General features: G+C 36.5%; 1 protein-coding gene across 10 annotated transcripts in view; it reads right to left on the reverse strand.

Annotated features, from left to right (window-relative positions):
- Positions 1-13470, reverse strand: part of MAPKAP1 (MAPK associated protein 1) — a 255649-nt gene that overhangs the window by 218632 nt on the left and 23547 nt on the right. For 6 of the 10 annotated variants that reach the window (XM_041723818.1, XM_041723813.1, XM_041723816.1 and 3 more), the window contains 2 exons: positions 5977-6303; positions 3481-3570 (listed from right to left, as the gene is read on the reverse strand). The exons of 2 other annotated variants lie outside the window; for them this stretch is intronic. In XM_041723818.1, coding sequence (XP_041579752.1) covers positions 3481-3570; positions 5977-6235 — 349 coding nt within the window. In that variant the 5' untranslated portion in view covers positions 6236-6303. The remainder of the gene's footprint in view (positions 1-3480; positions 3571-5976; positions 6304-13470) is intronic. 2 more of the 10 variants (XM_041723817.1, XM_041723822.1) reach the window with 2 other exon arrangements.

Here is a 13470-nt window from a genome sequence, read left to right on the forward strand (position 1 = left end):
TGTATTATATAAATAGAATCTAGAAAAAATACATCAAAATGTTAACAAAAGCAGTTCCTCTGAATATGAGAATACTTGTAGCTTATTTTCATTTTTATATTTTCTTTCAGATTTCCTATAATGAAATTTTCTTTTAACATAGAGGCCTTGGCAACTTTCCTCAACCGTTGCCATTGCTAACACAGAGGAGGAAGGGAACAAGGGAACAAGGCCTCAATACCCAAAGCTCCAGGGGCAGCTCCTTTCTGCCAATAATATGGAAGAGAATGGGAGAGAGTAGAAAGACTACAGTCTCTGGGGTCAGACTGCCAGAAGAATAATTCTGGCTTTGCCACTTACTATTTGTAAGTAACTTGAAAAAGTTACTTAGCCTCTGTGCTCCAATTTTCTCACATACAATACAGAAATATTAACAGCTAAGTTGCTGGATTTGCATGAAGAGGAAACAAACTTGGTGGCTGGCATATTTATATGCCAGTGATCCCCAGCTCTGGTTACTCCTAAGAATCACCCAGGGAGCTTCTGAAAAATATAGACTTATGGACCCTGATCTCTATCTTTTGAATTAGGAATTCCACAGGTAGGGCCAAAAATTTATACAGAAGCCATTATAACATGTACTTTTGGATGCATTTCTGATTTTTACAGTCATTGTATCTGGCAACTGCTGTTTTAGGGAACCAATACTAGAAAAGACATAAAGAAAACTTCAAGAATATTCATAAATAATTGATATACACACTACAATATTTCTGAGTTATTATTTAATTCATGTGTAAATAGCTTTGTCTTTTTACTAGACTTCAAACTTTTAGAGGGCAGGAATTATTTATTTCCCAATCACCTAGCACAGAATTATTATGCACACAGAAGGTATGGAAGAGAAATTTGTTAAATGACTCAGCGATAATAAATTTTGTAAGGCATATTACCAACACCATTTTAAAGCAATGAAATTTAAAATACTGGGGCTTGGGGCACCAGGCTAGCTCAGCTGGGAAGAGCACACGACTCTTGATTTTGGGGTCCTAAGTTCAAGCCCCGCGTTCGGTGTAGAGATTACTTAAAAATAAAATCTTAAATATAAATATAAATATATGCATGCCAGGGCTTGATTTGACATTGTTCCTGCCAAGGTTTCTTCCAATGACCACCTTCACATTTACCCATGCAGTTCTGGCTACAGAAATACTACAAAGATCTTTATCATGTGGTCTCAGGGCATATGGCTCAGTAAGCTCACAAAGAACCTCAGGGTATGAACCAGACAGCTTCTCAAATCCCTTCCAACTTTTCTATGAAAAACCTGCATTTCTGCTGTATCTTGAAGGATGGACAGGATGTAGACAGAATAACTATGGAAGAAAAACATTCCAAGGGAGGTCATCATATTCATAATAATGATTTTTTTTAAAATAGAATAAGATAAAGGATTAAAAAAACAGATGAAAGGATTTTTAGCAAAATGTAAACAGTAGAAAAAGAATGAGGGAATGAATAAATGATTACCTAACCAAAATTCTCAATGAAGATCGAAAGGATCTAGCTGTGGCATGTCTTGCCAAAAGAGAGTATGTGCTTGAGAGCTGTGTAAAAACAGAGTGGCTCCTCAGTTTACCAGGTAGATGTTTACTGGACTGCTGACTCCACTTTTCCAACACGTTTTAGGACACCCAGAATGCCAACCTGTGGTAACAGTGGAACCCAGCTGAACAGAAAATTCAAAACCATTCCTCTGTACAATGATGGGGTTCACTGGCCTGGCTCAAGGTCAATATTTCAAAGAGGGGTCAAGTATATTAAGAAGGAGCTTTTCTAGCAGTAAGATCATAGGGTCAATTACTGAAATCTGCGAGAGACGGAAATAAGAGGGATGGAAACTGAGGAAGAAGTATACACCAATAATGAACAGTATGGCTCCAAATGAAAGCAAAAAGGAGCCTATTTATTTCTCTAGCACATTCTATGAAACACTAAACAGAAGTTAAAGTGGATTAGACTTTAAGGAGTAAGTGGAAGATGTATCAAAATTTAAGTTGAAGAACTTCTCACATTGTAAAGGGGATTGATGCAGTTCATCCTATTTATTTGTAATTGTTTTAAGATAAGGAAGTAAAGGCAAAACAAAGGGTAGCTGGAGAGATGAGCTTAGATAAACTGGCTCTATATTCATTAAGAAAAGATTAATAGTAAAGGCATTAAGATACATGATAAATTTGAAGAAAGTGGACAAGATAAACAATATAAAGGTTTTCAGTCTGTGATAAACACAAGAGAGAAGTATTAACTGGATCAACAGAAAAGGCCAGCCTAGAGAGATTTTTAACACATCAAGAGTAAAATTAAATAGATACTCAAGGAGAACCATAGGAAGTCATAGAAGTGAGACCTAAGAAAGAAGTGAATGAGATTTTTGGTTCTACATTTAGAAGCCATCATTAAGAAAATCATACCCACTAAGCACACTTGAGTATACAACCACAGCAGGAGAAAGCAATAATCACTTTATATAGTATGGTTTAGCAGAAGAGATTGGCCTTTAGTTGCAGACAGAGATAGAAAATACAGCTCTATTGCACTTCCACTTTCCAGGCTTATCACTGTAGCAAGTTAAAGCTCTCTCAATTTCTGTTTCATCTGATAACAACAGCAATATCTATACCTTATAAGATTGCTGCGTTGGAGGTAATGTACATAAAGTGCTTAGAACAGCACTAGGTAGGTACTGATGTTAATATAATAATAATCATTAATATTGTTAGTTTTATAAATATTATGTAGCAATGAAGTCAGTCAAAAATTAATTGGACATCTACTACATGCCAGAGTTGTAGTAGGTGCTAGAAGACATAGAAGACAAAGTACAGACATTTTTTTGAAAGGAGAAAAACAGAAAACCTAGGACACATAATATAAACATTAGAAGATACTTCAATAGCATTTTGGATTTTTTAATTTTTTCTTGCTGAGATTCAAGATTTGAAAATCAGTAATATGGCCAGCTTTTACTACAAATACCATATGAACACTAACTACAAATACTGACAATACCAGCAACATAATGCTTGTTAAGCTAAAGGGAGAATTAGCATATATGCAAAAAAGATTGTTATTTTGGCCACTAATGAGACAAGGGAAAGTCTAGGTCGGAACTGCCAGGAGGAATCTATAACCCAGAGGCCCATCCAAACCATAGGTATTCCTTGGCTCTAAGAACAAAATACTGGCATGACAGTTTGTACAAAACATGCCTTACACAGACCAATTCCTGTGATGCAAAATGAAGAGTGACCAAAAACACAAGACCTAAAGAACACATGGCTTCAGAGGGCCAATGTACCCAAGTGAAAGCAAAGCTCAAAATACAAGAGGTATCTGCTCAGAGGATTTGAAAAGATGAATTAAAAATAAAAGCTCTTATTTAATAATATAACTAAATATAAAAATCTCAAATTAACAATTAAAATTTTTTCCATTTACCTGATTGCTTAGAATTTCTTTCTTTCCACTGAATATTTTTGCATTTGATCTGGTTTTGTCTCTCTTTTCGGAGTCGTTCTAATCTTTGAGCTTGAAAAGAAATATTATAACTATAAGTTTGTCAATGAAAGTTTACTATAAACAAAGACATAATTAACTACCTTTATATGAATAAAGATGTTTTATATTGCACATGTAGGGAAAAAGTCATAAAATTTTAAAGGTGGCACCCCTGAAAAGCAAATACCAACAAAAACATGAAAATATTCTTGATTTATAATTGAAATTAGAGGATATAAAACATTAATAGAGATCATAAAGATAGTATTAACATGGAAGAGAATAATAAAATGTGAAAACTTCTGTGATTAATATGACATTTCATTATATAAATCATTAATAACGGTCTTAAAGGAATTTTAATGCACAAATGAACTGAAGTGAATATTACATTACAGGAATAAAATTACTGTTATGAATTACTCTACCCGTTTCAAAAATTAAAGATAAATGAACTCAGACTAGACTATTAAAGTTTTAAATATAAAATCCTTTATCTAAAAATCATGAAAATTATAAAATGTCAAAGCTATATAAATTAGCATAGCTTTTCTTCAGTGGGCTCAAACAGTTTATAGGTAGTAAAATAAATGATTTGTATCTTCGTAACATTAGTCAAATCTTAAAAAGAATAATTTTTCTTATACAAAATTTTAAGATATGCTGAAAGGATTAAAAAGTACATTCTTTGGTCACTAGGACACTCCACAATTGTAATTATTGCATCTAAGTTATTCTTAAGAAATTCCAACAACAATAACAAAAGCATCACCTAAAATCATGCATTTGTGAGATTATATTACCACTGGCTGATCAACCTTCAAAAATCAGTGAACTAAAAAAAAAAAAAAATCAGTGAACCAATCTTTTATTAAAGAAATATTGTTCAGCATATATTAACAACTACTGCATAGGAAAACCACAATGGAAAAGAAAGTCATAATTGATGTTATTTCTCGAGTGAGCTTCAACTTCCTATCTTGGAACAATGCTAACAAAAAATAAGTAAATTTATCTTTCAACCTCTTGCAAGGTAGGATAACATACACGCCTGCCTTAGCATTGTGGTAGGGAAATACTGAAACTAGTCTTGCCATAAATGTAAACTGTGCCGGCAAAAGCATTTTGACAATGTCACTATATCTAACCAAATTCCATTGAAGGAAAATACATTCAATTGCAATTAATAAATGTGAAGGGTACAGCCAAAGTAATACAATCAGAAAGGTCTCAATTTAGCAGCATTCTCCTACTGAAATCCATTTAACCTGTCATATAAGATACCACCTCAATAACTTGCAAAGGAAGTCAGTTTCAGCTAGAGAACTGAGAATCAATGGTTCTAAATTATATTCAAACCTTCACTCAAATCCTATTTTGATAAAAGTTCTTTGAGCTACTGGGAAATGCTATTAATTATTTTCATCATGAGAGCAAATTATTCTTTGGAGATGTCACAGAATGCTGAATTCCGAACCAAAACCTTAACATGTCTTGCACTGTATATTGTATCCTGCAGTACTTCTTTAAGTACATTTTACATTTTGACCACGAAAATAAACATGTAAATATTTTCTATGATCTACGACATCTCCTACCATTACTTTTCCTGGGAGTTAGCAGGTTACTCCTACTGATTAGTGGATTTTTATTAGGTAATCAGAAAATATAATCTCATCTCCTAGAACACCCTGTCATATCAGAACTACATTATGGATTCTAAATAACTTATCTAAGTAAAGGCCTTGGTTCATCACATTCCCCGTGAAAGATTCCCAAAACACATAAGCTGGAAAATAGGCATTGGTAAGTTTTTAAAAGCTAATGATTGAATATGTATGTACCAAAGAATAGCATTTTCAAGCCACAAAGATCAAAGGGTAGAGACCAATTTAAGAAAATAAAGATAATATATCAAAAACAGGGGGACTGCTATTAAAAGCAGCCCTAACAAATATTCAGCTATTTACCTCCAATGCTCCCCCCACCCTCCCACAATCCCTCCAAGGCCAAAAAATGGCTCCAGCAGCATCATTCCTTGGCTAGTCAGCTCTCTGTATTAAAGGTTCTTTATTATGTCAACCTGAAACCGGCTACCAGGTAGTCTACCCACTGGGACTAATGTTGCTCTATGAAAATACTCAAAACAAGTCTATTTCTCTTTCTACGTGAGGACTTTTTAGAAACAGAACATCCAACATGCCTCTGATAGCCACCTTTTTTTATCTATTCAGTTTCTACTTCCTTTAATAACGTCATTCCAGAGGCACTCTCCATTCAGTCACAGAAATGGAGTTGTTTAGACTCACTGTAATACATGCATGTTCCAATTAATAGACACTTTCCCCATTAAACCTATTCCAGCATTATGCATTATTCTGTAAGATTACTGACTGATTTAAAGTTCAGAAGACATGACTAAAAGGCAATGTTTACCTGTATTTGAGCGTCTTCTAATACCAAAGTCCCAACTTGAGGTAATATCGACTGACTGGGCATATACATAGCCCTGAGTCTCACCATTGCTTCCCTGAATTTCTGACCCACTGTCTCCAGGCATTGAAGGAGGATGAATCTTCTCTAGGTCAACATCATGATCAATGAGAACCATTTCACACATTCCTGTGTCATCACTGGTCACATGTGACTGTCGGATATGAGCTAGAATGATAGTTGGATTGTCCAAGAAGGCCATCCTTTCTGTGGGCCAATTTCCTTAAAAGGCTATTTTCTCCTCTTCATATTGTTCACGTGCTCACCTCCCTAGAAACATGATGTACACAGCAATATTTAAGAATAAAAAAGAAGATGACTGAATCATTTTTCAAACAAATTCAATGTGGTACAATGCTACCTTGAAAATCAACATTTATCCTGTACCTAGGAGCTTACAAGGATTAAGCCTAAGCTGAAAGGAAATCCTTATAAACACTAGGGGCTACAGCTCTGGTCAATGAGGATGGCTTCCTCTTTTGCAAAACAAATTAATAGTGACTCCTTAGACCACTCAAAGCACATAATTACTGTTAAAACAATAAATTTTCCTTTCTTTCTCCTTCATTCCAATGCAGTCTCCTCATTACTCTATAAGGTCACAGGGGAACAAGTCGTATTTTCCTCAAATTACGTGTGAAAGTATGAAACTGTCCTTTCTTTTGTTTACTTTTCCTTTTTTAAGATTTTATTTATTTATTCATGAGAGACACACAAAGAGGGAGAGAGGCAGACACACAGGCAGAGGGAGAAGCAGGCTCCATGCAGGGAGCCCGATGTGGGACTCGATCCCAGGACTCTGGGATCACACCCTGGGCCTAAGGCAGGTGCCCAACTGTTGAGCCACCCAGGCACCCCTTTTTTTTTTTTTTTAATTTGTATTTATTTATGATAGTCACACAGAGAGAGAGAGAGAGAGAGAGAGAGAGAGAGAGAGGCAGAGACACAGGCAGAGGGAGAAGCAGGCTCCATGCACCGGGAGCCCAACGTGGGATTCGATCCCGGGTCTCCAGGATCGCACCCTGGGCCAAAGGCAGGCGCCAAACCGCTGCGCAACCCAGGGATCCCCAGGCATCCCTTCTGTTAACATTTCATCTTTGTCTTTGTCATATGGTTGTGAGGCAACTAAAAGAACACAGACAATACTTTGAGTTACTAGGAATTAAAAAAAAAAAAACCCACCAAAGTAATTTTGTTCAATAAACACATTTTCCTTTCTTCTGGTTTAAGAGAGTATTGTGCTTTTATTTTATTTTATTTTTGGGAAAGAGGGAGGGATAAAGGAAGGGGCAGAGGGAGAGAAAGAATCCCAAGGAAGCTCCACACAAAGCACAGAACCTGACATGGAGCTGAATCTCACAACCCTGAAACCATGACCTTAGCAGAAATCACACTTAACTGACTGAGCCGTCCAGTCGCCCCAGTATTGTGCTTTTAAAATAAACTTTACTAATCAAACTTCTCTGCTACCAAATTAATTTCTTACTTTAGAAATCTCATTGTAAGAACTGCTTCCTGAATCCTGTTGAAACTAAAATGATGTATATTCTGGGAATAAAATGGTACCTCCTTAGTTAAATGGGAATACTCAACAAAGAAAACATGGTAGTCTCTTCTCATCTGTGGTTTCATTTTCTGCAGTTTTTTTTTTAATATTTATTTATTTATGATAGACAGAGAGAGAGAGAGAGAGAGAGAGAGAGAGGCAGAGACACAGGAGGAAGGAGAAGCAGGCTCCACGCCGGGAGCCCGATGTGGGACTCGATCCCGGGATTCCAGGATCGCGCCCTGGGCCAAAGGCAGGCGCCAAACCGCTGAGCCACCCAGAGATCCCCCATTTTCTGCAGTTTGTTGTTACTCATGGTCAACTGCAGTCCAAGAGCAGATGATCCTCCTCCTGATGTACCCTGACAGTCAACAGTAGCCTAATGCAATGTCACAATACCTAGGTCATTCACCTTACTTTGTCTCATCACATAGGCATTTTATCATTTCACATCATCACAAGAAGGCTGAGCACAGTACATTAAGATATTCTGAGGAGGGAGACCACAGTCACATAATTCAGTATAGTTGTAATTGTTCTGTTTTATTATCGCTATTAATATCTTACTGTGTCTAATTCGAAAATTAAACTTTATCATAGGTATGTATGTATGTGCAGAAAAAACAATAGTACATATAGGATTTGGTACCATCGATGATTTCAGGCATCACTGTGGTTCCTGGAAAGCACCCCCTGCAAATGATCGGGGACTACTGTATTAGAGGACACTGGTTAAGAGAAAGAACTGCAGGCAGAACTGGGTTCAAATCGTGCCCCTACCACTAGCTGGCTATGTGATCTTGGTCAAAATAACCTTAACTTGGGATCCCTAGGTGGCTCAGCAGTTTAGCGCCTGCCTTCAGCCCAGGGCATGATCCTGGAGTCCCGGGATCAAATCCCACGTCAGGCTCCCTGCATGGAGCCTGCTTCTCCCTCTGCCTGTGTCTCTGCCTCTCTCTCTCTCTCTCTCTCTCTCTCTCTCTGTGTGTGTCTCTCATGAATAAATAAATAAAATCTTTTAAAAAAAAAATAACCTTAACTTATTTGAGCCTATTTTCTTTCTTCATTAATAAAATGGGGACTCCAGCAATGAGAAGATGTATAAGAGATAACGCAGGGAAAGTGCTCAAAAGAGCACCTGGCACATAATTAAGTATTAGCTGCTTTTAATAATAACAATGATGATGGTAAAAAATAATAACTTCAGCTTTCAATTCTTGTTTAAAATAATCCTAAAGCATATCAACATTCATCCTTCTTTAGTAAGTGCACAACACATAAAATAAATGTGTGGTTCCTTTCTGAAAGAGGACTCTGCAGGTCACCAGGGTCAACTTCTTCCTCCTCCTCCAAAATCATTATGAGATGCAAGGTACATGAAAACTGGATTGAATATGTTCCCAGAACAGTCCTAGAGGTATTTATTTTTAGAAAGGCCTACAACACCAGATTTTCTTGTTATTCGTCTCTTCTAAAAATGAAATATGGGGGAAATCTAGTTAATAAATCATTATAACCAACAAAGGTTTTAAAAACTTTTGTCTAGTAACATTCTAATGACATCACTCGGTAGATCTTAAAGATACCAAGATTAAGAGAAAATATAATTAATCAAATTAATTACACTAATCTTCATTTTTTTCCCTCAAATATATTTACTGAGTAGTTATTTTACACTGAGGCTAATGGGAAATGCCAAGGAAAGGTATCTCTGAATCAAAAAGTTTATACCCTAATACAGTCCTAGTGCATTTAATATAATGAGATTCCTCCAAGTCTCAGAAATGCTAATGTCAGTCTACCATTTTCAGTGTATTAATCAGAAAAACATTACAGAATTAAAGAGGAGCATTTAAGTTTCACTTATAAAAATAAGAATTACTTATAAAACCATAAAGAGATGTATTCAATCATGGATTTACTTATAAATGAGAGTATTTGTTTTGTAACAAAATCATAGCATCACAGATGGCCAAAACTGCAAACACCCTCATAGCAATCACAGTAAGTGTCTCTCCCACGAGAGTAAGGCAACTAGTCGCTAGCAGAGGGGCAGGTACTTTCAATTTCATATTGAATAATTTTCTCTTGTAAAAAACAAGGGCTTCAATGAGAAGCTACACATTTAATGGGTGTTCTAGCACCAACAAGTCAAATGGCAAAGGGCAAAGAAATAAAAGTATACTTAAGTACACTCAACAGAATGTGCATGTGTTTGTTTGTTTGTTTGTTTGTTTGTTTGTTTGTTTTCCGGAAAATGGATCTGCTCCATCACCTCTTAGGAAGTAAAGAGTCATGGGAAAATACTTCTGAGGGCACACAGCAAGTCTCTAACTTTATCCTTGTGGGACAGAGGCCCCAAAATACCCCAAAAAGAGCAGACATCTTCTTTATTGGTATACTACGACTTCATACAATTTGGAATCTGTATCATTCACTCAACAAATACTATTCAATACTGATTCTGATAGGGAATTTCAAGAAGTCTGCCCTAGGAAATATGCCCTCACCTCCCACGACATGTACTTGAAGATTCAGACTATAAGTTCCACAAGGACAGGAGCCACATTGCCACATCCCTTCTGGCAACAAAGGATCTTATACATGGCAGAAATTCAGTAAGGGTTGCTGTCTGTCTTCCAAGGATTATACAATTTTGTTGTAGAGATAAGTCATCTATGAGCATGTCATGTATAGTGTGATTATAAAGAAAGGATTGCTTTTTTTCTATTAATACAGATATAAGAGCTTGTCTTCACTATCCCTTTCAAAACTGTCACCTTGGGACACTATCAACTTATCCTAACACTACTTTTAGAACCAAAAGAATATGTTTTAAATCACTTTAAGAGCAGCAAACTACCATTTGAAGGTAGATTTATTTCTAAGACAAAGATATTCCAAACACAGATGAAAACAAGTTATTTTCTCTGATCAGTTGTGCAAAGATCAAAGATTTTCAAAACCTAATGTTGGCAGTGTTCAGAGAAATGAGCCCTCTCATGCACTGTAAAAAGGAATGAAAAATGAGACTTTTTAGAGGGTAATATATCATCTATCAAAGTGTAATAAGTACCTTTTGGGCAAACCTACTTGTAGGATTTGCCTTTAAGAGATAACTATGCAAAAATATTTATCTCAGGATTGTTATACTGAAAATCTAAAAGTAACCTAAACATCCACGCCTGAGTATGTCATCACACACGCATGTAACAGAATACTACACAGTCATTAGAAACGGTAGAAAGGGCAGCCCCAGTGGCTTGGCGGTTTAGTGCCGCCTTCCGCCCAGGGTGTGATCCTGGAGACCGGGGATCGAGTCCCACATCGGGCTCCCTGCATGGAGCCTGTTTCTCTCTCTCTCTCTTTCTCTGTGTGTCTCAAATAAATAAATAATATTAAAAAAAAAAAAAAAGAAAGAAAGAAACTGGTAGAAAACGGATAAACAAATTGTGGTATATATATATATATATATATATATATATATATATATATATACCACATATATATATATACACACACACACACACACACACACAATAGGATATTCTTCAGCCTTTAAAAGGAAGAAAATTCTGGCACATGCTACAACATGGATGAACCTTGACGAGATTATACTCAAAGAAGTTAAGTCACAAAAAGACAAATACTGTATGATTCCACTTATATGAGGCACCTAGAGTCATCAAATTCATAGAGACAGAAAGTAGAATGGAAAGTGCCAGGGGCTGGAGGGAGAGGGGGATGGGGAATATTTGTAAGATATGTTTAAGTTTGGAAAGATGAAAAAGTTCTGGAGACTGGCGGTCTCCAACTGCACAACAGTGTAAATAACAGTGTAAATATACTTCATGCCACTGACCTACATTCTTAAAAATGGTTAAAATGGTCAATTTTATTACATGTATATTACCACAAATTTTTAAATTTAAATTTTAAAATGTCTAGGAAATGCCACATTAAACAAAATAAGTTTTCTTGCTATTTAATTAGACTTCTCAAAGCTTTTAAACTACTAATGTAGGGGCACCTGGGTGGCTCAGTCAGTTGGGTGTCTGCCTTCGGCTCAGGTCATGATTTCAGGGTCCTGGGATTGAGCCTCACATTGGGCTCCCTGCTCAGTGGGGAATCCCTCATCTCTGCTCGTGCTCTCTCTCACTCTGCTCACTCCCTCTGCTCTGCTCACTCTCTCTCAAATAAATAAATAAAATAAAATAAAATAAAAAGATAAAACTACTCACGTATATTGTGAATCTACAAGAGTGGAGACTCTCGTAATGCAATATATCCCAAATCTGAAACTTATCTAATCCTTAAACATTTTTTCCTCCAGGAACATTAAAATATATCAATGCATAAGAGATTCACAGAACCTAGTTTAGAAATGCTGCTTTACATTTTTACAAATACTGTTTATTTTGGGGTCTTGAATATCTTCCCTGGATGTTACCAATTCTTGACTTGAAGATAACTGGTCCTTTTTATATACCTTTAAGGCTGCTGGATAAACAATTTCAGCCTCCAGGAGGTCTGTTCCCCTAAGATCACCTATTTTCATGGATTCTTCCACTTTTTAACTCCAGATTCCTCAAAGCATACAGATTTATTTTACAAAAATGAAAGCAGAGGGACAACCACACAGAGTAAGAAGACATAAGATATCCCAAAGTGACTCAGCCCGTTTTTAATGTACTGGGTGGATCTCCTTTTATACTTCATTCATTCATTCAACAAACATTTATTAAGTTCCTATGATGTGCTAAGTTTTGTTCCAGGTGCAATGTGGATGCTTTTACCACTGCACAGAACCATTTGTGTGCATTAATGACCATGTAACTTGATGTGTTAACTTGGAACATGCCCTACACAGGGAAGTAAATTTTTAGTATGTTCTAATGCTATCAAGCCTTAATACAAGCATATTTTATTTTATTTTTATTTTTTATTTATGATAGTCACATTGAGAGAGAGAGAGAAAGGCAGAGACACAGGCAGAGGGAGAAACAGGCTCCATGCACCGGGAGCCCAACGTGGGATTCGATCCCGGGTCTCCAGGATCGTGCCCTGGGCCAAAGGCAGGCGCCAAACCACTGCGCCACCCAGGGATCCCCTACAAGCATATTTTAAATAACTTTATTCACATATGCTCTCCAAACTGTTCACAATGGCTTACAGAAAAACATAAGATACAACAGAGTAAAAAAGTAGATGATGGGAAGCCCGGGTGGCTCAGCGGTTTAGCACCGCCTTCAGCCCAGGGTGTGATTCTGGAGACCTGGGATAGAGTACCACATCAGGCTCCCTGCATGGAGCCTGCTTCTCCCTCTGCCTGTGTCTCTGCCTCTCTCTCTCTCTGTGTCTCTCGTGAATAAATAAATAAAATCTTTAAAAAAAAAAAAAAGTAGATGAAAAAAGTGGCAAACGGTAATCTGTATGAATGTTATATTGTACATTTCCCACAGGAAACTTCTGAGGAAGCAAAAAGCAATTATAATAACTAACCTTTATTTATTACAAAAGCTACACTTGCTCTTTCTTAGATTGACTAATTTGTACAATTTTCAAAATAACCCTATGAGATACTGTTTTCGTCCCCATTTTACAGATGAGAAAATGAAGGCAAATCAAAATCTGCCCAAAGCTCGACAGCTAATAAGTCCAAGAATTTTAAGCATTATATAGCCTTCCAAAACAAAAAGGAATAAAGAATTACAACAGTAGTAATAAATGACATTTTTAAAGATCCTGTTGTTGAGTTCTTTGAGTTCTGAGGCCTGAGAGAAATTTCTGTCATGGGTCTTTGTGGAAAATATAATACAGTAAATATGTTATTCAGTAGACTAGACCCTTAGGCTCCCCTTAACTCCTATAACTGTGATTTATACAATAGG

Source organism: Vulpes lagopus, chromosome 12, assembly GCF_018345385.1.
Source record: "Vulpes lagopus strain Blue_001 chromosome 12, ASM1834538v1, whole genome shotgun sequence".
Taxonomy (NCBI): Eukaryota; Metazoa; Chordata; class Mammalia; order Carnivora; family Canidae; genus Vulpes; species Vulpes lagopus.